The 25834-nt window shown below is 39.2% G+C and overlaps 1 protein-coding gene across 2 annotated transcripts; it reads right to left on the reverse strand.

The window, feature by feature from the left end:
- Positions 1 to 8835: 8835 nt before the first annotated feature.
- On the reverse strand, positions 8836 to 18982 carry ostm1 (osteoclastogenesis associated transmembrane protein 1). 2 transcript variants are annotated; one of them, XM_088625769.1, is made up of 7 exons: positions 18510 to 18982; positions 17404 to 17518; positions 16791 to 16888; positions 15905 to 16018; positions 13023 to 13188; positions 12070 to 12165; positions 8836 to 11895 (listed from the first exon to the last, which is right to left on the reverse strand). In XM_088625769.1, exons 1-6 carry the CDS (start codon positions 18894 to 18896, stop codon positions 12110 to 12112), a joined length of 936 nt encoding a protein of 311 aa, XP_088481895.1. In that variant the 5' UTR covers positions 18897 to 18982; the 3' UTR covers positions 8836 to 11895; positions 12070 to 12109. The 2 variants fall into 2 exon arrangements, with proteins under 2 accessions (XP_088481895.1, XP_088481894.1); XM_088625768.1 differs by having other exon boundaries at positions 8836 to 12165.
- Between the last annotated feature and the right edge of the window lie 6852 nt (positions 18983 to 25834).

Below are 25834 nucleotides of genomic sequence, written 5' to 3' on the forward strand. Positions count from 1 at the left end.
ATACCTATACATCTCAGCATCTCACTTTTTATCTAGGCGAGAAATTCAGTGTCTGTATCCAGGCTGCCCTATGGTACCAAGCCTTTGAGTGTTTCCTTAAACGATCAACGCTAGATCCTACAAAGTCAAATGACTTAAAATCCAAAAACTTAAGGATTCAATTGCCATTAAAGTATTTTCTACTTCAATTAAACTGGAGAAGTCATTACTATTCTTGCCCATCTAACCTGTAGTGTATAGTGGAGATTGTGTGTGAGCAGCGGGTGGCACAGTTTTGGGTTGTATTTCGAGGGTCCTCTCTAAAGCTCTATGAGACCCTCTGGGATGAAAAGCGCTACTAATATGCAGACATGATTTATATTTGATGCAAAAATTTATTAAAAACAAGAACCTGCAGGCCGGTTTCACTATCTGAATATGATTAAAATACATTCACTGCCGTACAGTAGCGCGGTACTCAGCTTTGGTCACTGCACTGGGCCCGTGGGTTCAAATCCTGAGGATGGCTATCTGCGAGGAGTTTGTATGTTGTCCCCGTGTTCGACTGGGTGTCCTCACACAGTCCCAAAAACATACTCCACGGTTAGTTGGCTTCTGGGAAAATTGTGTCTGTGTGCTGCCCTGCCATGTATCCTGCCTTGCACACGCTGCTTGCAAGGATGGGTTCCGGCTAGTATTGGTAAAAGCGGTTAGAAGATAGACAAGTGGATATACTGTAGATTGGCAAAAAACTGTGATGCTCACTGTGGCTGTTATTTTGCAATGTACCGGCAGATGGAGCTCACTGAGCATGAAAGACTAAATTGCACGTAAACTATCGTCCGAGGAAGAAAAACAGGTTTATTTCAGTGTATAATTTATATAGTACATTTATGAGTAGTCGTGTCTTTAGTATTGTTTTTTATTATTTGAAATTATTTTTAAAAAATTACAAAGCCAACGTTGCAAGATCTACCGCTGCTTTTTAGGAAAAAGACAATCCAGTTTAGAAATAACAGTTGCGTAGGTTTATTCTGCACCTAAACCAGAAGTTTGCAACAGTATATAGAAATACATGCCACATGAAAAATGTAAAAGTATAAACATAAAATATTGACAGAAATGTGGAAGTTTTTAAAACCACAAGTAGTTTTAAATGAATACGTTACATCTTTTCAAAGGAAACTAAGAGAATGCTGTTAAATTCAACGTCTTCTTTTTAACGTGTGTTCATCTTAACACTAAAAATTCAAAATGAAGAAGAGTGATTCTTAAGCACAGGTCTTTGTGTCATCAGTTTATAGTGCTCCTGTACAATGGTCGTGCTCTGCGTTAAGCTCTGATTGAGTCGATGGCCGGCATGTTCATAAATTGAGCACAGTGGGTCACACAGGGGTGCAGTGTAACAGTGCAGAGCTCTGAAACACGTGATGTATGCGACTGTCCTAGAGCGATGAATAACACTAGCAAATTAAAATGGAGAACTGTGTTTGAAGATGCACGCCTTGTGTAAAATATTTAAATTGGAAACGAACAATGGCATTCAAAAGTTAAGGGAAACCAAGCTGTTTTTACTTTATGTCTATGTTGTAAGCTAAGTATAGTATGCATACTATAGCCGAAGCTCTGACTCTTCAGTTATGTGCTCATGGAAGACACAACAGAACTGATTGACTAAAATACAGAAGCAACGACCTACCTGGCAGACATTGTTGTGTTTCATGGGATAGCACTGCTGTGATAATAGTTACATTGCCTTAAAAGGGTTTGTTTGAAAATTCATGGCAAAGTAGGTGATGATTCAAGAGGGCACGCGTTTCTTTGTGCTGTTGTTTTTTTTTTTCTTGTTTTCTATTTGCAAGACAGGCTTGAAAACCGTCCACTCCAGCTGATGGCTCCTCCGGTCCCAGAGTATGGGAGAGTTAGACCCCGGGAGAGCTCAGATAGCCTGTAATTGCCTGGGGTCTTGTCTGAAAGAGCCTGAGCTCTTGCTTGCCTGCTGAGCTACCATTCAACCCTGCAGATCCCTGCCTTAGCCAGCCTTGGTCTAAGAGGCTCAGCAACAACAAGACAAAAGTCAGACACCTAAGGTTGTGACATATGATCTAACAGTAGAGATGTCACTAACAGCTGATCTGTCATAAGGGCTTCAGAAGAAAGCTACCGGGAACCTTGTTTTCAAAAGCTTCTTGTGCTCTGCTTCCTGTGAGGGCCTGCTTACATACTGAATGACTAACATAATAGAGTGATTCTGTAATCTATCATAATACCATAAGCTACAGATCTACAGACTTTGACCCCTTACAGGTATAATAACCCCCTTTATTCAACTGCACATGCTCTCTCTTTGGGGGGCTTTCTTCTAATTATATATCCCAGGCATATGTTTTTCTCTGAAACAAAGCACTATATTCATTAACTGCAAGCTTCTGGGGTAGCTTATCTCCCTTAGCCAGTTAACTAATTGACAGCTTAAGGGGTTTGCATAACAACATAAGCTTTAACTAACAGTTTCTTAATATTGGCATAAAGAAGAAAACCTTGGCTGCATCTTAAGGTATAATGCCTAACGAATGCCAGCAAACAGGGAAATGGAAAATGACCACAGATTTAAAGAATTAGTGTCTAAACACCAGCTGACCTTTCAGTGCAAAAGCGCAGTTGAGCTCAGTGTTTTAGCAAAGCATGGCGCTAAGAAACATTCACGCCCGGCGATGAGAATCAGAAGTTCAGACAAACGGGAGAGATTCAGCCCTCCAGCTGATGGCTTCCACTGCCGGGAGCTCTGCAGAGCCGAACACAGCTCTCTCCATTGACTCCTGAGGCAAGAGAAATTATCAGTCCCCAAAAACACGGCACTTGAGAGTTAGCTCGTCCTCTTTTATACTTTGTAGTTCATTCAGATTGAGAAAACAAGACTCTGCAAAGATGAATCTCACCCCTTTGAGTAATGGTATTGTATTCTAATGTTCAGCTCTTCTGCAGGCACCTGCTTTGGTGCACACATATCTTGGAGAACGCTGAACCAATATTTTAATTGCATCGTTGCCTCATAAGTGGTCTTTTGCACGCTAACAGAAAATCCTTTTTTGTTTCAACAGAATTGCATTTCACTTCAAAGGTTTCTAAAATATCAGCTTACGTGCTAATAATATTGGAGTACCATTGCTGCATCACTCCTTCTATTGAAGAGTGAAAAGGGACAGCGCTTAGTGAAGGAAAAAGCCTGACTTATTGTGTCACATGTAGATACTTGAGCTTCTAGGTTTCTTTACCTCAGTTTTTGCAGGAGATGTCATGAAAGTACAGGAAATCTCTTTACAGGACTGGACCATCTCAGGGTAATGTTCTATATTACTATGATCACTTTTTGAACACTCTGTAAAATATAAGATGAGATCACTTTATTGGCCATATAAAATTTCCTTGTATTAGGAATTTGTCTTTTCGCATACCCCAACTTGCTCTCCATGAGACACACGGACAGGGAGAGAAGCTTGGGGTCAGAGCGCAGTTGGGCCGGTAAGCAAGGCCCTTAACCCCAACTGCGCTCTGACCCCAAGCGTCTCTCCCTGTCCGTGTGTCTCATGGTTTGAACTGCCAGCCGCAGGATTCAAACCAGCAACCCTCCCACCACAGGAGCAGATCCTTAGCCACAGAGTCACCACACCGCCCGACCATAAAGGAATAGCACCCTCTGTTAACGGGAGCACATGGTTATTTTCAGTCACAGTCTGAGTAATGTCAGCAGTCGAATCAGTACATCTTTCCATTCTGAGCTGTATTCACCTTATTCTGGGTTTTCATGTTCATTGGGCTGCTAGAAAGCCTGAAGCAAATTGCCCTTGAGTTCTGGATGTTCCCAATCTTAGAGCACACAACATGCTACAGTAAAACAAACACATTTAGAAAACAAACTTTAGAGCTTTTTTTGCATTCACAAACTATGTAAGGGCTTTCAAAACTGTAAGAAAAATACTTTAAATCAATTTAAAGCACATGCTTCAAATGGGCAAGCTATGCATTTTCCACTCTGCTTTCCAGCACTATGTCATTATTTTACCAGGAAGGTCAACTGGGAACAAACCATCTTTTAGAACAACAACCTGGAAACAACCCATTTTTACACAGTTATGCATTTTCTCAAACAAAATGCCTAGGTTACAACACCACCGTCCCACCCGGATTTTGAACCCACAACCCCTCAGTCCAAAACCCTGCACCCGTCTTCAAGACTGCTGGGGTCTTTCTTTTCTATGAGGGGAACAGCCAAAAACCTCTGCTTTTGCTTCATTTTGACTGACACTGACCTCCCTGTGACATTTACAGTATGATTAAATCTAAACAGGTTTGAGAATAATTGGAAGCAACATATTGAGTCAGTTTACAGATTGTTATTAATTTTTCAAATAAATAGTCACTTAGCACAGCATTATTCCACAGTCAAGTCCTATCAAAGCTCTTTTCGTGGAGATTAGGTGAATGGGAAACCTGCCCAGAAGGGGCATTATGAATAACTTAATGTGCTGATTTTAAATTGCATCAACCACTGTTATCCATTGTGCTGGCAAATCTTGGAAACAGCTTGCTCTCGCAATAATTAGTCATCGGATCTCAGAAATGTATTTCTCATGTCTGCTTTTTTCAAACTAAATGAAGGAGAAATATTTTTAAATACGTTTTGAACTAGATTAAACAAAACATCCAGGGCTTAATAGTTGAATGTCTTGAATGGTTTTAGTAATGTTTTATTCAATGTTTTGGTATGACGAAGATGGGAGAAATAGTATTTGCTTGAAACTCCACACAATATTGTTAAGTATTGTTAACTTACGGATGCTATATTTTAATTTAGGACAAACAATTGATTAACAATTTTACCTACTACTTCTGTTACCAGCCTGTTTCTTTTTATTTGCAAACACAGAATTGAGAAATAATCCTACTAACCTTCATCCAATACAATTTTTCCAGGTTTCTAAAAGATTTCTAAGAATGTACATGCGCTGACCTTTCAATGGCATATACAGTGCCTTGCGAAAGTATTCGGCCCCCTTGAACTTTTCAACCTTTTGCCACATTTCAGGCTTCAAACATAAAGATATACATTTTTTATTTTATGTGAAGAATCACCAACAAGTGGGACACAATTGTGAAGTGGAACGAAATCTATTGGATTTTTGAAACTTTTTTAACTAATAAAAAAATGAAAAGTGGGGCGTGCAAAATTATTCGGCCCCTTTACTTTCAGTGCAGCAAACTCACTCCAGAAGTTCAGCGAGGATCTCTGAATGATCCAATGTTGTCCTAAATGACTGATGGTGATAAATAGAATCCACCTGTGTGTAATCAAGTCTCTGTATAAATGCACCTGCTCTGTGATAGTCTCAAGGTTCTGTTGAAAGCGCAGAGAGCATCATGAAGACCAAGGAACACACCAGGCAGGTCCGTAATACTGTTGTGGAGAAGTTTAAAGCCGGATTTGGATACAAAAAGATTTCCCAAGCTTCAAACATCCCAAGGAGCACTGTGCAAGCGATCATCTTGAAATGGAAGGAGTATCAGACCACTGCAAATCTACCAAGACCTGGCCGTCCCTCTAAACTTTCAGCTCAGACAAGGAGAAGACTGATCAGAGATGCAGCCAAGAGGCCCATGATCACTCTGGATGAACTGCAGACAACTACAGCTGAGGTGGGAGAGTCTGTCCATAGGACAACAATCAGTCTTACACTGCACAAATCTGGCCTTTATGGAAGAGTGGCAAGAAGAAAGCCATTTCTCAAAGATATCCATAAAAAGTCTCGTCTAAAGTTTGCCACAAGCCACCTGGGAGACACCCCAAACATGTGGAAGAAGGTGCTCTGGTCAGATGAAACCAAAATCGAACTTTTTGGCCACAATGCAAAACGATATGTTTGGCGTAAAAGCAACACAGCTCATCACCCTCAACACACCATCCCCACTGTCAAACATGGTGGTGGCAGCATCATGGTTTGGGCCTGCTTTTCTTCAGCAGGGACAGGGAAGATGGTTAAAATTGAGGGGAAGATGGATGCAGCCAAATACAGGACCATTTTGGATGAAAACCTGTTGGAGTCTGCAAAAGACCTGAAACTGGGACGGAGATTTATCTTCCAACAAGACAATGATCCCAAACATACAGCAAAATCTACAAAGGAATGGTTCACAAATAAACGTATCCAGGTGTTTGAATGGCCAAGTCAAAGTCCAGACCTGAATCCAATCGAGAATCTGTGGAAAGAGCTGAAAACTGCTGTTCACAAACGCTCTCCATCCAACCTCACTGAGCTCGAGCTGTTTTGCAAGGAAGAATGGGCAAGAATTTCAGTCTCTCGATGTGCAAAACTGATAGAGACATACCCCAAGCGACTTGCAGCTGTAATCGCAGCAAAAGGTGGCTCTACAAAGTATTAACGCAAGGGGGCCGAATAATTTTGCACGCCCCACTTTTCATTTTTTTATTAGTTAAAAAAGTTTCAAAAATCCAATAGATTTCGTTCCACTTCACAATTGTGTCCCACTTGTTGGTGATTCTTCACATAAAATAAAAAATTTATATCTTTATGTTTGAAGCCTGAAATGTGGCAAAAGGTTGAAAAGTTCAAGGGGGCCGAATACTTTCGCAAGGCACTGTATTATTGCTTCTTGAAGAAGCCTGGCATCTGGACCTCAACTGACTGGCATAATAACCTGTTCCAGACATCTGCAACCCTTTTTTGAGTGCTATGTTCTGTCCTTTTTCATTTCCAATTTTCTTACTGTTACAACCTTGCAGTTTTATATGATTGGATCAAATCTCTCAATCTCCTTTGACACGCCTTTGGACTGGAGAGAGTTACATGATTATCACCCAAGACCAGGAATCATTCTAGTTGCTCTTCTAAGGTTGTAATAATAAACCTTTTTGTGGTATGAAACTGAACACTATAATACATTAGGTATTACTAAAGTTTAGTAAGCTTTTCTTCACTTACAGTCCGCACTTTGTGCTATATAAACAAGCATTCTCTTTTTTTTAAATTTCCTTTTGTTGTCCTGTTCAGGCCTTAAAATCCCCATAAACCCAAATCCCTTTCACGTGTAGCTTCCTACAGCTCAGAATCACCAATCCATACCGTTTCCACTTCATGAATGCATCACTTTGCACCTGCCAACTCTGCATTTCTTCCAAGTCATTCTGCCAGTCCATTGCCCCTGCAATTTCTGTTGAATGCTTCCTCTATTTCCATCATCTGCAAATTGAGCGCATTTGCTAACTGTATGAGAATCTGAATCTTTGCTAAAGATCGGTCAGAGCAAGCATCCTAAAAGGTTTCCATTCTTTGTCTAGAAATTACCTGGTTTTGAGGGATAAGCAAAATCTTTATGCTTCCCCCCAAAGTGTGTGATGTGGAAGTTTGTGTGATAGCTTCATTGATCCACACTAATGTGCAAGGATCGTTTTTGTACGGGACCTGGGACACATTTAAACATTTAAACCCTTGCTTCCAGAAGTGGGCCCAAATCCCACAGAGTATTGATGTCAAAACCGAGCTGTACCTGCATAGGTACACTAACTCTGTAATGTGAGAGACCACAATTTCATTATGACTTTCAAAGTAATTAAGGATACATGTAAATCACGACTTGATGTTTTCATGGTGTTGAAGCATTCCTATGGTATTTCCCCCGGTAAAAGCCACACTTAATTTGTCTGTGCGCTTTCCCTTTCCAGTTGTTTTATTGTTAAAAATCACAAGGCAGCAAGATAGACTTTGCAGGACAGAAGAAAAGAGCAGTGTGCTAAAGCACCCTGAGTCAATGTAATGACTTTCAGCCCTACTTACCGGGAGTGTGCTCAGAAAGCCACAGATTATGGAATCAGAGCTGTTGTTCCTGAACTCCACAAAGCACAGGCCAATCTGCCAGCATGAATGAAAGATTGTTTTGCGCAGCTTGCAATCATATGATTCAGCACATCAAGATAATGCTATTAGAGCCAGTGTGATAGGCAATTTCTATGTTTAATAAGACCAAAAAGCCAACAGGGTTTAAACCGATGTGTTATGATTCTTCAGCCAAGTAACTTTATCCTACATTGAGATTAACTGCTTACTAAAAAGGGGAACAGGATACTTTTTGTTACTGGAAAAAAAATGTTCTATTCTAATAGGAAAACGAGAGAGAAAAAAGCACGGAATGAACGGTTGAAAAAGAGTACCTCAAATTGAATATTAGAATACCTGATTTGAACCACTTGCAGTTGAAAGTTTTAAACAATAACTGAAGACGCCCAAACACTTCATCCCATTTTGTAGCATTGTGTGCACGTCATTACTTTTCACCTTGAAAGACGTGTACCTCTGAATAAGTCCCTATACATGAAAAATGCTTATTTTCATGCTAATTCGGTCCAGAATTACTTTTAATGTTTTCATATTTTTCTCTTTACTGGGAACACCTATGACCTATTATATCCGTAAACAATGTTCCAATTTGATTGTGGAAAACCCCCCAAAACCATAAAAAATGAAACACTGTATTTACTGTTGATCAAATATCTCCACAGGTTACTACCAGTTTATCTTGGGAAGAGATTTCAAGCTTTTAGGAATTTATTCATAGATGTATTTATCTTAGTAAACATATAGTGATTTTACAAAGTCATAGTCTTTTTTATATAGTAGAGACTGCTTTGATAATTATCAAAGTCATACAGAACACATATAACAGGATACCCAATTAGTATGCAATGAAATCAAACCGAAACGAAGGTGGCTTATTCTGTTCTTCTGTGATTGGAGAATAATGAGTCACAGGACTGTCACATGAACCATTCTGGCTGCCAAAAGCTGAGTTCCGTGTTAAGTCAACTGTTTGTATGTTTTATTTTTATGTGTTTTTTATCTTCATACAAGAGAGCTTTTTGGACCAAACATACTTCACATCTGAAACAATGTAATAAATGAAGTACAAATTGCATCATGATTATCAACATTTCAAAATTCAATTTTACTGAAAACAAAATTATTCTTAAATGTAACAGGACACCTTTTCATTAAAGTGCAAAGTAATTCATTTGCCATATGTGTTCATATTCAGATTTTTTACAAGAATATTTAGTATCTCTGTACCCTCCACAAAAGTGACAAGTATTAAAGAACTTCAGAAAAACATTTGAGAAGATTGAAAAAGAAGTTGATAGGTTATTTTGCTAATGTACACTCATTTTAATTGCAACACTGATGTATGTTTTTAAAACATTGAGAAAAAATATATCATTCGAAACCAGCATGTCTGACTGCAATACAGAGTATCGGTAGAGAAATGGGAAAAAAAAAGATTAAATAAGTAGAGAAGCCACACATTATTCTTGAATTAAATACTGACATAAGAAACTTTTTCTAGAATTGGTGAACCATGGTAACTATGACCTAGTCTCTACTCCTTATGGAGTTAATAAGATAATTTTGCATTTGACCAGAAGATCAGAGGCAGAAGATGGCAGTCAACAAATCAGATTGATTCCAATGTGGACTACAATTCCATAGACTATACAGATAGACGTATACTATTCATCTGTATTTACGAGCCTACAACATCCTAGTATAGGCACACAGCATGTTGCAGCACAAATATATTCATAGGAAGCACAAATTTGGTTGGCTTAAAGTGACTAAGTTTTTTCTAGTAGCAAGTTATTTAGAACTCTAGAGAGAGGACTTGTCCTATTTCACGTCCCATACATCACATTTTGATCCAGTCAGCCAAACAGTTTCAGAGATGTTTCACATGAACGTTTTTTGAAAAACCCAATATGGCAGCCAAACCATATACTGTACCGGTTAATCGACCTGTCCTGAACAAAACCAAATTGTGGCCTGGGGGGTATACTGTACACCAAGTATTAGGTCTATATTATCACTGTTTTCAAACAATGTTATTAAAATGTCTCAGAATTGTGAAATATCCAGTGGCCTATAAGCCTCTTTTTCACAGCTCATATACCATAGGCTTTTACAATCTTTCCTCACATCGGTAGTTTTCATCCAGGCTCTTGGACTCTTCAGGAATCTCAAGATTCTGGTGCGGAAAAACATAATTATGAGGCCAATTTTAAGAGGAGTCCAGCAGCTTTTTTTTTGCTTGTCCCCTTAATTATTCAAATAATAATAACAGGCCTCCTGCTTGGAAATCTAATGTTCCAAACAACAATAATAACAGGCTTCCTCTGGCAATGATGTTGCTTGGAAGCCTAAGTCATAAATACAGCTGCAAGCAGCAATCACAGAGGACCAAGCCAACACAGTTTCACTGTAAGAAGAGGGCAGAAGCCAGGATTACCAGATTTGTTCCATAGTAACTATGACGCTGCACAGTATGCACTCTGAAATTTTATGCAAGTTTTGCATTTGACCTTAAGGAGCGACCCGACAGAAGATTCAAAGGTTCCTATATGTTTTCTTTGTGTAGTCTAGTTTTTGTTTCTTTCAGGCTCTCAGTCACTAGTTGGTGTGAGTATTTCTGAGCAATCAACTGCAAGACACCTTTACAAAAAAATCCCATGGTCTATGTAGTTATGTAGTAGTATGTCCTTAATACTATAAATAAATGCAAAAAATGGAAAAAGTACTAGTGTATGTATTTCCCTTCTGGGGAGACCCATCTGGTTACACTCTGATACAGCTCACCTGCATTACAGCACTTCTGAAACTGAGATTAGAGATGGGCTGATACAAAGCACAAATTTCACTAGATCTTTTAAGAGAGCCTACAGTCTCTCGATAGCAAATTAAAATGCGTGTCAAATAGCAAACTGAAATCAATTAGCCTGTGCTTAAGATGTTAGCTGGAATAAAACACAGAAGATACAGTGGTCCCTTAGGACCTGGATTGGGAACCAGTGGCTGCTGTTACAATTCCTCTGTGAGGATTCAAATGCCTACAAATGTTGCTGTAGATATATGTATTAAAGTAGATAAACATTGGAGAGCAACTTCGACACCCTGTAGCCTGATCTCCTCAGATCTCACAAACTATACAAGGCTAGGCAGGGTCAGTTCTGGGACAGGAGACCTCAAATGACACTCAGATTTCTGATGGAGCTGTTGCTGCCACATTTTCACAGCACAACATTTCCAGTCCCAGTGCGGTGGAAGGAGCTGTAGGGGATGTTGCCCTTTGTAAGAAACGTCAAACTGGCATCCTGACATGCTGGTCAATAAAGATCCCATGCCACCGGTCAGAAGAGTAATCTGGACAATGGGGTCAACACCTCTCAATTCTTCCATGGACTTACATACTGTGGCCTCTGCCTAAATATCCTCCCTTAACTGATCTGCTGTATAGTGAGACCGCAGCACATAATGGTACCAACTACACTTCAGTGGTGAACTGTGGGTTTTCTCTTATATGTAAACTGCTGTGGGACACTGTGGGATCCAAAGCAATATACATAAGGAGTAATAATTACTTATTTGGTAACTTGGATATTAAGCATATCTAATATTTAAGTGATGCATGGCAGCTGTTTTCGTTACTATAGCAACCTGTGTTAACAGTAAAGATTATTTGATTGGTTTTTGACAAATCCAATATGGCAGAAAACCCATGTGACCAATCGATCTGACAACAGCAAGTCTAGACCTCAGACATTAGATCTCTACCATTACTGGTTTCTGAGATGTTTTTCAAAAAAGTTCTTAATTTATATCAAAAATCCCCAAAATGGCCAAGAAGTCATATGACAACTCAGCCTCGTTTCCACTCCAACATCTTACCATAGGCCTCTACAATCCTGTGAAGTTTCATGAATTTGTAATGAAAAAGTGTATATTTTATGAATTTCTTCTGAAGCCCCGGCAGAATAATAACAATCCTAACAACAACATTAGGGCTCCAGCAACTTCATGCTTGGCCCTGTCATACACCTTGCCCTCTCCCTACAACCAAAAAAGAAAAGCAGAAACAAACAAAAACAAAGACAGTCTTATTAACACTGAGGTCCGTTCACCCCTGTTGGCAGCGTTATTCACCATACTATACTCCATTATCTTGGGCTCCTGAAAAGCCAAGCATCTCCACTGTTTTCTTCCCAGCTTTGCCACAGGTCTGCTGCGTTGGGCACTCAGCTGTGTCTGTCTTGAATGTTCATCACGCTGGTGCTTGATTTCGCACGCTTCGCTAAAAACAAAAACAACACAGGAAGATGAGACTGCCTATTCCTGAAATGGGAGCACTGCCTTTTTCTCTATTCATAACAAAGCACAGACCAGTGAGAAACAATTTCAACTGGATAATCCGTAAATGTCAGGGGTGGATGGTTATAATCTTGTTCCTAATGCCTTTCTCCATATATGATATTTTCCATACCTAAGGTATGAATTTCTAGTGAATTCCGGTGTGCTCTTAGAGGACTGAAAATAACCAAAGTCACTGCATGCCAAGCATTAGTGTCTGAATGTAAACAGCTACAGCAAATCCGCAGGACGATGAGTCTCTTTTACGCAACAGAATATTCTTTAGGTCTTCTTAATGTTCTATTGTGCTTTACTCTGTAATCAAAATTTGCACACAGAATACAATTTAAAAATTGTTGCATTCAATTAGGTTTAAAATGCTTAAACGTTTTCCTAACCAATCTTGTATTTAAAAGCTCTTACCGGGTTAGACTTTAAAGTCTAATCTCATTAGGTTTCACTGCTAACTCAAAGTATATCCGCACTGCAGTTTGTCCCCTTCAAATTTTATAATGCTTGGTCCCATTTCTGTAAAAGTCTACTGTAATTTCACATAAGACCGGCTTTGAATATGTTTCCCTTGTATACTAAAAGCTCCCATGAAGGTCTGCAGCCATTATAGTTTCCCCACATACACTTGAATTATCAGAAAATTCATAGGAATGTCTCTGCGCATGAAAACTGCATTGCAGAATTTTCAACTTGTACTGTACTTCCCCATACAAAACAACCTGTGGCATCCCAGCAAAGCTCTGCCAGTTAAAAGTCTGCAACAATGGGCGCATTAAGCTGGTTACTCACGGAGTATGAGCCTGCGCTTCTTTTGTTCGGAGTGCAGGAAGCTGCTCAAGTAGAAGATGATGGGCAGAAAGAGCATGAAGCTGGACACGGCGATGACGGGGACGATCTCTTCCCGGGGGAACGAACAATTGAAATTCTTGCTCCACAGTCTGCGGGTTATATTCATCTGAAACAGTTCAAAAACAAGATCTAATGAAAACAACAAAGAGCGCTCTCTTTCCAAAGGCCCAGTCAGCAGTGTGCACTTAATTTGGCATAAGCCAAACCATTCTGGAGCTCGAAGAAACCGCCTACTCATCTGAAAGCAAAGTCTGCAACAAGAAATAACGAAGGAAAGTTTATGGCTTCCATGTTTGCAAAACAACAAGACAGCCCAGATTCTAGGAGCGTGTCTAGTGCTGCCTGTAGACAAGCAGTCTCTCATCTGAGATCTGGACTGGAGTGAAAACAGGTGCCTGTGACTCATGTTTCCTACTTATTTTCTCTGGAGAAAAAAGCACAAAGAAAAAAAAAACGACAACTGGTATTGGAGAAGGGCTGAAAAAAACCCAAGTAACTCCTTTAATTCCGCATCTACCATTACGCGTGTTAAGCTACCTAAGGGTTTCCATACGAATGTACAAAAGGAGAGATTTCAATGAATACCAACAGGTGAAAACAAATAGCTGGATACAGGTGATCTCTTTGTTTTCCGTCAGATACTTCTGCACTGTTTCGGCACAGAGAGCTGTCTTGTCATGGCCTCTAAGGGGAGCTGTTCTATAACATTCACACATTAAGAAAGACCCAAACAGTCCACAGAGCCTCCCGTTGAGTGAGCGGTTTCCAAAAACACCCATTTGCCCCACAAACCACAACTAGAACTGTGTGTGTTTGATCTACATTACTTATTTTTATGTAGTGTTTTCTATTTTACACTGAAGCTTTTACAGAAGTTGGAATTGCATAGTTTGCAGTTATGAGTCAACTTCTTCACTAGAAAGGCCAAAGCACGGATATCTGACGAATATTTCATCTACATGGATAAGACTTAAAACAACAGTTTATAATCTAGGCAGACTTGGTCAGCTTTTAGATTTTACATTTTACAGTAAAGCAGGAAATCTTAACATGAATACCTGCTAAAAAGAAAAAAATTGATAATTCTCCGACAATACTGAGATATTGTTATCAGAACAAAACCCAGTAGTCCCTGGGGGTCATGAGGACATGGGTTTTCAGGAGAGATATGAACGACCCAGTTTCCCAAGGACCTGTTTCTAATGCTCAGTCTGTGTATATCCTTCCTTTTTAAACTTCAAAATGAGAAAACAAATCAATTTTCATTTTAGACGCGGAATGAAAATACTCATACAAAGCAAAAAAAGGACTTTTTCTAAAATCCAAATTTAAGTGTACCATACAGAAGCGTATTACAACCTGTCCCCTATGTCTCGTATCCCTTACTGCAGAGGAACTGTACTAAAGGATTTTAATGGAAAATTCTGTCTCACAACAGATCACAACAAGTGACACTGCACTGATCTTTTCGGAGTATATGCCTTGTCGGCGGAAAGAATGAGACTTCTAACAGGAGAGGAACTTTCAAATCCTTTTTGATCAAGCCACCAAACAGTTGTGAAATCAAATATCGCCTCCTTGTTTGAATGTAAAGTTTAAAAATAGATGTTGGCTGTACAGCTCAAACTTGCTATCATTAGAACTACTGATTCTTGGTCATGGGAAAATTTCTTGGTGATCGCTGATGTTGCAATGATTTGTAACTATGAATATTATACCTACTAAAGAGAGGGAAGTATTAACGTATACTCTAAGACTACAAGAAAATCACTATAATACTACAGCGTATTTTTCCCTATTGAGAATAGGCCTATATGCTTAAGACAAACCACAGATGTTCTTGGTGAAAAAGGGTTTAACATCTGCACCTCTCTCTAATTATGAGGTGGACCAGTTCTTAAAATTATTCAAAGCACTCAAAACCAGAAAAAAAGTAATTATCTTAACACTGACAGCTTTTTGGTATCATTAATAGTTTTGGGAATTCAGAACAAAATGAATACTCACTGAAATGAAGTACAAAAAAGTAATAGTCCACATTGACAAAGGATTCGCTTAAGACCCACTTAGCAACTCTTGTATTAGAAATCGAGATTGGTGCCTGGGCCTGAAAGCACACTGCAGTGAAAAAGTTCACTGCTCAAATTTCCATTTTTATTATTCATACAAGTGTGATATACTTGTTAGCATGTAATATATACTTAATGAACAAAGAAACATCTGTCTGACATGACTTCACATTTGCATTAAAGGAATGCTGTTTAATTAAAAGGGACAGTGAAAACAAACCGGCTAATAACCCAGTCACAGGTTCAGTAAGAAGGAACACACAGGCTAGGCTAATTTGGAACAGCAGGACTTGGTCTCTAAGCTGTGGCAGATGAAAAAAAAAAAATTGGTTTCACTTTCTTTGTTATTACCCCTTGTTTCTTACTGAGTCAGCTTGAACCACCAGCTCTGTCTCTATCTGCAGCTGGGATGAAAAAAACTATTAGGACATGCTTGCTAACTCTACAAACATCTACAACGTAAAACAAATCCACTAAATACAATGACTGCAGAGGCCTACTTCTAATACAGTGTGTGAGTTTCGGTTGTAGTGTAAAAACGCAGAACCTGTTTTGAACATTTTTTTTGAAATACTTTTTTTCCCCCCAGTCTGGCATACTTTGTAAACACATTTCCATTATTTTGTTTTGTTTTTTTTCCCCATGGACCTTAATGGAAAGATGACCACAATGGTTAAATAAGCAGCTATGCAGTGTCAGATTAAAACAAACAAAAGCTCTACCACTTCTTCAACTGATCAAATCAATTCTCACCGCGTCTTCAATATCAAAGCAAACAGTTTTGTTCTTCTCCATCCTATTGTAGAGATCATTCAGGCCTCTGTAGGTTGTTTTGCATTCCTTGCAGACTACAGACTGGTTTCCTTGCTGAAGAACACAATGCAAAAGACAGTCTCATTAAACTCATTAGAACACTGAGGCACAGCTGGTAATCGAACAGCATGTAAATATCATTAAACAAACCACAGTAACAAAATCATGGATAAATAAAGTAAGCTACATCAGACTTGTAGAACAGTAATAAAAGAGGTCTCCTTTTACTCCTATTCATAACATATGTGACTTCCACCACGATGTTGCACAATTAAATTTCTTGAGAAATAATTTGTTCAATCTCTTCCATATGTGTAATCAAGAGAAGGGGGCACAGCGGAGGTGCTGTTGACACAATGTCTTGTTGCACGGAGGTTCAACTGTAGCTGTTTGGCCATATTTTAAGTGTCCGCAGGTAGAAACACAGAGCAGAAAACTACTTAAGAGAAAGGGCAAGTCGGTTTTGTGAGGGGTGGGGAACTACTATTTTCATTTCTGTAGTGTCTTTTATTGATTTTGAGGAACAATAAAAAAGTATTTTAAAAAAGGTGAGCAAAAGACAAACTTATTTTAGTTAAAAAAATATTATTTTTAAAGTAAGTAACCTCTTAATTGCTGTTTTTTTACCAGGTTAATGTTAATTTATTGACATGGTCAATGTCTAAGAAAAATACATAAAAAATTAAAGTACAGATGACCTTTGTAATATGATATCAATGAATACTATTTTAATTATGAACAGAATAAAATTTCTCCCAGTTAATCATAACCAGTTAGGCTGAGTATTATTTATATGAACCCCTCCCGATCCTTTGCTGTGATTTACCTGGTCATATTTGTCAAAACAGCTAAGCGTTTGATTCAGAGATGCCATGAAGTATAGGCTATCATTCGAGAAGCTGCCAAGAGGAAAAGTCAAGCATTCTGCAAAAAAAGAGGAAAAACTCTCAAACCGGGAGACATCCAGACACTATAACAAAATAAAACATTAAGACTGCTTATAACCCAAAACTTGCACTAAATGCAAAAATAAAGTGTGTGAGTTTTAATAAGATTTTCATGTTTCACTAGACGATGTTCTATTTTGTGTGGTACAATATCCATTACAGAATGCAGGCTTTTGCACATGGGACCAAAACCCTAAAGTGGGCTATTCAACTTATCCGACTTCTAATCTGCTCCAATCCAGGACTTTGCTACAAGCATCTCCTTGTGTTACTGATAACCACCAAGAGAAGCTGGTTTGTATCAGACTTCTGGAATGGATCAGACTGGGAAGGGCTGCAATTTACCTTTGGAATTAATTTTCTTTTGGGGGGCAAAAGAGTAATGCCACTAATGCTATTTTCATCATGTCTAAGAAACTTTAAATTAGTTAACGTGTTCCCTTTTCTTTTATTTTGCACTCCGGTTTTGCTCTCCTCTGGTACAGTGCTTACTTTCACAGTCCGCCGTGTCCCAGATGACATTCATATCGCGATGAAGCACAGAAACCAGCTGCAGTCTGTCAGACCTTAGCAAGACGTTTCTACAGCTCACATTCCCTGTATTATCCTGGAAGACAAGATACGCCAATAACAATATTCAACAACAATATCTGGAAGACTTTAACTGTGCTTGGTGCCCATTTGGACTTAATAAAAACCATAATATAGAATCAATAAAAATTGTTCGAGCAGGTCGCTGTGTCAGCATGCATAGGCTTCAAAGGAACAAGCAAAGATTTATTCCATGTTAAAGGAAAAGAAAAGAGACACAATGTTTAGGCTGTGGAAGAAGGAGAAAGAGTGTCTCTTTTCTTTTTCTTTAGCATGGAATAAACCTTGACCTGAAACTATGAAACTGTGAAAAGGTGTGATCCATTTATAAGAGATCAGAGTCCATCTTTACCAAATAAGGTGGTATGTCTTCAAAAACAGGTCACTTAAATGTACGCTTTCTTCACTTGGAACAGTTTTCAGAAATAATTGAGCTAACTTGTCACTCCTGAATTCTAATCTCAATTCTTAAACATGAGATGAACAGTTTCATGTTTAGCTCATGTTAGTCCTTAGCACAAGGAAAAAGTTTAATCGGTATTTCAAGCTCCAAGGCAACAATGGAGCATAAAATAGAGAGGTCGACATACTGTACATGTACGCAAAAACTATTCAGATTTTCCTTTTTTTCGCTTATCTTATTCATTTCCTCTACGGTACGTGGATTTTGTGATTATGCTTCGCTTTTGTTTTACTAAAAAAAGTCCTGATTAGTAGCAATATGCAGACCGGCAGCACTGCGCAACTGTAGTTAAGTCCACAAAACTCATTGGGAAAGCGGAAGTGTACCGCGCATCATCACAAGACATCATCTGACCCCTGAAAGGCAGTTTTCGGAACAAAACGACTAATAATTGTGTGTACTTTTTATGATGTCGCTTTCAGAAATAGGTCCAAACGATGTGTTGAACCCAAAATCGTGTAGCTCCCTACACTAGAAAGAAACTCGACCAGGTATATCAATGAAACCTCTAGTAGATTAACAGATTTACTGAATCGTCATGTACCTTTGAGATATTTGTATAAGTATTATTCAGGCTCTCAATCTCGCTGTAACAGTTCTGGCAGATCCTGACAGGTCGAGCAAACTGCAGGAGGCAATCCACGTAGGAGATACATCTCTGGGCGAAGATGTGAAGAAGTTCCCGGCACTGCTGGTTGACCTCCAGGTCGTCGGGGAAAGACGAGGACAGACCGAGCAAGAAGTGGAATCCGAGTACGGGAGATAGCGAGGTAAACAGGGAACTCTCTTCCATACCAGACATTCTCCGGAAAACATCGTCTCTGCTCCACTGTACATCCATCACCGTTGCGTTTATTCCAAAAGAACTAGCCTGACCCCCTTCTAACAAGATCAAACCTACTGCACACCCAATAACTATGGATGAAATCATGTTTTTTTTTAGAAAAGCAGCGGCAGCCCCGCACTCACGGCTCAACGTGCTTACTTCCTGTTTTCCGGCATGGTCATGTGACAGTCGCACGCATGGCCGGCCCCTCCCTCTCCAAAGACTCACGTGACTGTGTCATGTGCAACCCCGCGCGTTCTGGGACGGTAAATAGATGTATTGTTGAGAGCTGCGTTAGTGCCCTGGACCGGAGGGTTGCGTGTTTAAATCCCACATGTGATGCTGCTGCTCTTATACAATTGTACAAAAAAACACTTCATTTGGATTTCTCTAATTAATGTAGTGCTGTATAAATGGGTACTCGACAGATAGTCACAGTTAAGGAGTGGCAACTGTTTTTAACTCGATTACTTCAAAAAGTTTTTAAACACGACAGTCTTCTGAAGATAACCGTAAACTTTTTGTATTTTTTTTTGCTACTGGTTGAATGTCTTCGAGGTTTAATTTAAATAAAACTAATAATAATTATTTTACATTTTTTATTGTTTTATATGTGGCTAATTGCCATATTTTAATAATATACTCCACGCCAATGTGCAAAGACTCTCCCATAGAAATCAAGACTTGAGACTTAATGCTACCAACCCTGCTGACTGACGTTTTGATATGTTGTTGATAAGAGAAAAGTTAGTCCACAATGTTGAAATATGGTTGTAGCACATTTATCCAAGAACCCCATCCAGCTGTTTCTTGAAACATACAGAGTATGGGTTTCAACAACACGGCTGGATAGCTTGTTCCAAACTCCTACAACTTTTTGTGTTAAGTCTCCTCCTGTTGTCATTTTAAATGCCTTTCCAAATACAGCAGTTCCACTTGTGTCCATCTAGTCTGTGGTTTCACTGTTGATTCTGTAGAAGCCCACTCTATGACTAAAGAATGATGAAACTCAATTCAAAATGTTCAGATTACAATAAAAGTGAACTGGTATTGAATGGCGAGTTAAATGAAATGCAGTAAGCTACTTTTGATATTTTCAATATCAAAATTGTCAATTAAATTGCTGGTGCTTTAATTGCTTTTGATGATCTTTCAACTCAACTCGGGGATAAAGCTGTAGAAAGCCGCAGATCAGAAGAAGTCGATCATTAAGAAGCGGATGTACACCTAGAGAGGGATGTCTCTTCAAACTGAGCAGGCAGGCAAGGAGGAAACTGGTGAGGAAAGAGTTACAGGCTGAAAAAGAGTCAATGGATGTGAAGGGAGAAAATGTCCATGAATCAATGACATACTGGTCACTTCACAGAGCTGGCCTATATGACACAGGGGCTAACCCATCTGTTGCTAACCCAAGTCCTGCATGGAGATTTTAACTAAGCATTAAAGCGACAAGACAAAACTGGAACTTTTTGGTCTGAATGCAAAGCGTCACATCTGGCGCAAACACAACACAGCGGATCACTTAGACAACACCCTCCCTCCATGTTTTAAGGTCGTAGGCATTCGTATGAGAGAAAACAGAACTTTCACTGGCTGATTATCAAACCTTATTTGGGACCAAAATAAAGAAACAGACACGCATGTTCTCCCCTCAACCATCCACACCACACGTTCCCTCAGGTCAGAGATCAAATAAAACATCTCTCACACTAAGAACATGACCACAGAAAAACTAAACCTGAAAAAGAACATAAAATGGAAAATACTGAATCTGCTAACAAAAATTAAATATGTCTCACAGATGGAGCAAAGTAATGACAGATCTTAGAGGAAAACCTCTTTTTAGTCTGCTGGACCTAAAATTGGGATGACATCACGCTTTAGAAAAGTGTACATACCTCATTGGTAATTGTTAAGGTAAAGTAAATACCAAGTTAAAGTTACATGATTAAATACAGCAGATTAAAAAGAATTTGAAAAAGAACATACAAGATGTTTTTGGAAATGTTTTCGGCTACAGGCATTTTAGTACATTTATTTTTTTACACTTTATGCGACGGAGGAAAGTACATTTTAATCACTGTTAACTGAAGCCACCAAAGCTCAGAATGGCACCACTTTCAAGAGTTTAAGTGCCCATTTAAAACCAGTGATGCAAAGCCTTTACAAGGAGCTTCTCTGGCTGAACTCCAATGCTGTCGATTGTGATGTCTCAGCAATCTGTCTTTCATCGGTGTCACAGTGCTGTTGCTTGCTGTGTCAACATCTGAGGTCAAAACGGAGCAGGGTTTTGAGTCTTAATATCAGTCAGAAAGCTCTCTTTCAGCGTCTCGATTTATAGCACCGTCAAAGAACACACGGAGATAAGGTTGCCACTGGTTACTTGGTGTGAACAGTTCATAATAGTCACCAGGATTTAGATGCAGATAGAGGATTTTCAAAGTATAATATTAAGACAGTTATGTGAGCGAATGGATACACTCTCTTCATAATGAAATATAATGACCTGAAACTCTCAAACATTTGAAAGTGCCCCTGTATACAGTAAAGACTAATTGTTATTCTATTCTTTCTTTAATCCTACTTATTCGGTTAAACTTAATACTAACATTATCATTGTATAGACTGAGTTGAACTGAAAAATAAATCTTATCTGTGCTTTGTAAAAAGCGGTGGAACAGGTGATATTTAAGCACACAGATTTAGACTTTTCGCAAAACACATTCACACTAGAACACTACAAAAAAACAACGAGAGGCCATTTGACTCAGCAGGGTTTCTGCTTGCATAGTGGAGAAAACGGTCTCTCCAAAAAATAATTATACGTTTAACATTAAAAAGCTTTAATGGAAGGATAGGGAACTAACTTGGGGAAAAAACACTACACTGGCTAAAAAGAAGGGGGAACCTCCAGTGTAAACTGGTTAAATCCAGGTAGCTGTATTAGACCGAGGGAGTACAATTTGTTTTAATCGCATGGTACTTTACAGACAAGTGCTCTTCAGAAAGGCGACAATCCAAATGCCTTGAGAGCTGTAGAAATCAAAATGGCTTTACCATATCCCATGAAGATTAGTCATAAAATACCAAACCTCGCTGGCTTGTTTCCTAGCTACACCCTCTAAGGGTCAGGATGGCTGGTGCACGTGGTCTCTTTAAAGCACACACTTTGCCATGCATCCTGGAGAAACACATTGTGAAAGACTGCTTATAGAAGTCGTGAGGCTGAGAATATTAGTTCTGAGAAGCTCAATCCCTGCATGCCTCACATATACTGTACACGCTCCACATGCCTGTTGACTGTATGCACTGACAACAAAAGGCTTCTAATTAGGATATTCATCCGTAAGTGTACACATGACATAATAAAAAATAAAGAAAAAATATATCAATAATCTAGTTATATCGTCATGTAATGATATAAAAGAAAAACAAAAACAATGTCACTTCACCATGAGAACCACTGTCGAATAATCTTATTTTAGTTTAGCTATTCATTTATTCCTGGAAAGAAACATTCATGGAAAGACTACACTGTGATTGGGACACTGGCCCATTTCAGGCCATACATATGAGCAAAAACGTCCAGCATTAATGGTGAGACATCCATTACCTTACACAGAATTCTTTTGGAAGGTGGGAGGTACAGTATCTGGAGCCCATGGAAGAAATGCACAGAGACCAGAGGAGAACATGCAAAATCCACACAGAAGGTACCCCAGTCCAGAATCAAACCAGGACTCGAGAGTTGTGTGGAAGCCATGCTAGCCACCACACCACTGTGACACCTCTCTGTTAATGACTAAGAAAATATGGAAATTGTTCAGTTATTGGACACTCTTAACAAAATATTTTCTGCCTTTCCCGGTGGGTTTATTCTGGTACATTTTCCATGAAGAAGCAATATGTACTGTACACTTAAAATCAGATTTGGGTCTGCTCAGCCTTGAAGGAGCTGTGCTGGATTGGGCATATACCAGGCATACCCCTAGAGAGGTTCAATCCAGTTAGTCACAGATAAAATCTACAGACATTAAATCCCTCAAACGTAAAGAAAGTAAAATGTTTACACAACAAAAAAGGAAGAGCCGAGGAAGTAAATAATTCACATTTTCTATTCATGCATTATCAGGAATCTACTTATTTATGAAAATGGTCAGTGAACGCAGCAACTCACAAAGCACTGGGAAAACCATGCAGACTCCACACAGAAAGTGTGATTCCCCAGTGTGGAATCAAATTCAAGAGCTGTGAGAGAGAGTGGCGCTAGCTGCCACACCACCTTTCTGTCTGTGGAGTTCATATTTTCCTGTCCCAAGTAATAATACCCTATGATGAATCTTCCCTAGCCAGCAGGATTAGTAGGCAGATAAAGGCCTAAAAAGGGAGGCTTTAATCCTTGCTGAGAGGTAAATGCTAAATCAGATTTAAAACACTAGCAGAATTTAAATTCCAAATCTTACAGCTATTCTCACCCATCACTAATGCACTAGGCCTGTGTAAATAATGAAAATGGACAACACAGTCGTGACTAATTCACAGAGCAACAATGAATACAATGATGAATGCTGTACAGTGTAACGAAATAAACGGAATGAGGAGTCATATATTTGGACAATAGTTCTTTGTGGTTTCCTATGGTGATAGATCAAATGTGGCTGGTAAAATGTTGTTGAGTAACTTTCACAAACAGCACTTCAACACAACAAATTATCGTAATATTGCCAAAAATGTAAACAACCTGTTAATTTGTCGGCATTACTAGCAGATGTAATTTGTGAATTAGCCAGATGGCCCATATACAGTATTTGCTATTATATATTGTATTGTATGTTATATAATATATTTCCCATTTCCTTTTTGTCAAAATGTGCTCAAGTAAATGCACAGAATTTGCAATAAGAAACCATTTTTAATTCAGCATTTTCTTTTGATTTCATACACAATTACCACAGCAACTACTATTCTCCTGCGGAAGGCTTGTTCATTTCATAAATAATTTTACCTACTTAGTTCTCTTTACTCTACAGTGGAGCCCCTAATTTAAAGGACCTGTTCCAGTAGACTCAGCATCCTGTCACAGCATTTACTGCCTTGTTCAGGATCCTTAGTTATCAAGGGGACTGTTATGGCTACCCTGTCTTGCAAAGAAAGCCCTGCACTTGTGATCACAATTCATTGATCACCTGGTCATTTCCATCAAGCCAGTCCTGTTTGCTGACATAAGAGCCAAATGTCACTGTGTAGGCATTGTTGGTAGTTGTCTTCAAGTTTTCCAAAGTGATACAAATTCTTTTCTTCTGTTCTTGGTTGAGGCTTGATGTCACGACCACCAATCTCTACAACCCGCATCTTGCTGCTCGATATCTTCTTCCGTGTGTTCTGCCATTGCGGATGTCATTGCCAGAGTCCTGTCTGCTGACATTAAAGTAGTTGAAGAGGCTGCAGGAATCCTAACAGGCCAAAGCAGCTGTAGGACTAAAGGAATCCTTCTGTACTTCATCCTGTCAATTCTGATCCTACATAACACATTATACAGGACAAAGAGATTTTGGAAGACGATGAGTTTTAGTAACACAGAGAAGCTATCTTGGATTGGGGTGTAGGAATAGATGCCCAAGCACTGGTAATAGGCCTCATTTTAGCAACCTTTGGGCATTATTTGAAAATCTTTTTAAAGTAAAATTGGAAGAAATAAAAAGAGTCAATTCATCTTTCTCTGCGTCCTTATTTTCTGGTTTGGGGTCTTTCATTTCTTCCTTGCTCTTCTTCTCTGATTCCTAGTCTGAGTCACCATTGAGCTTCATTTCCACTTTAGTAACCAACCACTTAGGCAGCATCAAAAGTGGCAAAATGAGAAACCCAAAACTATGAAAGCAGGAGAGGCTTTGACTGCAGGGGGTGAGGTGAGCAACTGGTTAATGAGCAATTTGTTGTGGAAGAATTAGTTGAATGTGGTGCATTGATTAGAAAAGGGAGTAAAAGGGCAGACTTAAGGAATTATCTGGTTTGAGGTTTTAAGTGATAGTGGAGAAAAGCACTGTAAGTTCACTATGACCCCTCTCAAAAATGAGCTTCTGAATCCTTGAGGTCATCTCCACAAGCCTGGATGATGTTTTCCTTAAGAGAGCGGATGAACACGGCTCTGCCTTGCTCCACAACCATTTGACTCCCTGGGTGTCCAGGTAGTTAGGATTTGACATTTTCTTCTCCGTGGAATTTCTGCTCAGGGAAGAAAAGGATTTCTGTTTTTTTAGGGAACCCGATAGAAATATTCAAAATCCTCAGAGATATTGACAAAGTAAACTGAGCGACATCTTAAACGCAAACTGGAGCACACGTGTGGAAATATGTGGGTGCATTTAAAACTAGGATCAGGAGGCACATTTTTATGCAAAGGATTGCAACAAGCATCTCAGCTATGCTTTTGCGGCTGACACCCTGACTTCTTTCAAGAAACAGTTGGATGAGATCCTTTGATCAATAAGCTATTAACTACCCAATGGGTTAGAGTGACCTCAGAAGCAAAACAAACAAGACGAGTTTTCATCAGAGCCATACATTTTAGCAAGCCGTCAAATAACTGGTGTTAAGGACTTACTGTAAAAAGAATCCGAACTCTCAAGCAAAGCAGACTGAACTACACTGAGTGGAGACTCTGTGATCTTCGCCACCACAGTCTGCTCACTCTGCAGTGGGAGGTGGAGGTCCTCCTGTCATATCCACCAAGAGAGCCCTGTGACCATGGAGGTCCAGTTCAAACAGTTGTAAGCTGCACTTAGGCATGAGAAAGTCCAGGTTGTAAGTAAATCTGAAAGAATCGCATGCATGCAGAAAACAGGTAGTGTCTGAGCAGTTAAGAGAACCCGCATGTCTACTGAAATGGCTGAGAAGTAAAATAGTTGCATAGGTTAGGCAAAGCCAAATTAACTTTGAAAATGCAGGTGGAAACCTGGTACAAAGTTCATGGAGATAGTAAACCTAAATGCTTAGAGTTAAAAATAAAGAATTTAAAGCTTGTTACATACCACAGAAGAATAATA

The sequence above is a fragment of the Lepisosteus platostomus genome, chromosome 3 (genome assembly GCF_059453375.1).
Source record: "Lepisosteus platostomus isolate fLepPlt1 chromosome 3, fLepPlt1.hap1, whole genome shotgun sequence".
NCBI lineage: Eukaryota > Metazoa > Chordata > Actinopteri > Semionotiformes > Lepisosteidae > Lepisosteus > Lepisosteus platostomus.

Excerpts from the sequence above, each read along its gene's own strand:
- ostm1 (XM_088625769.1), bottom strand. The coding sequence starts at position 18,896 with ATGATTTCATCCATAGTTATTGGGTGTGCAGTAGGTTTGATCTTGTTA. Across the intron at positions 17,519-18,509 it reads CTTATACAAATATCTCAAAG|GATAATACAGGGAATGTGAG; the intron begins GTACATGACGAT and ends CTTGTCTTCCAG. Across the intron at positions 16,889-17,403 it reads GGACACGGCGGACTGTGAAA|AATGCTTGACTTTTCCTCTT; the intron begins GTAAGCACTGTA and ends CTTTTTTTGCAG.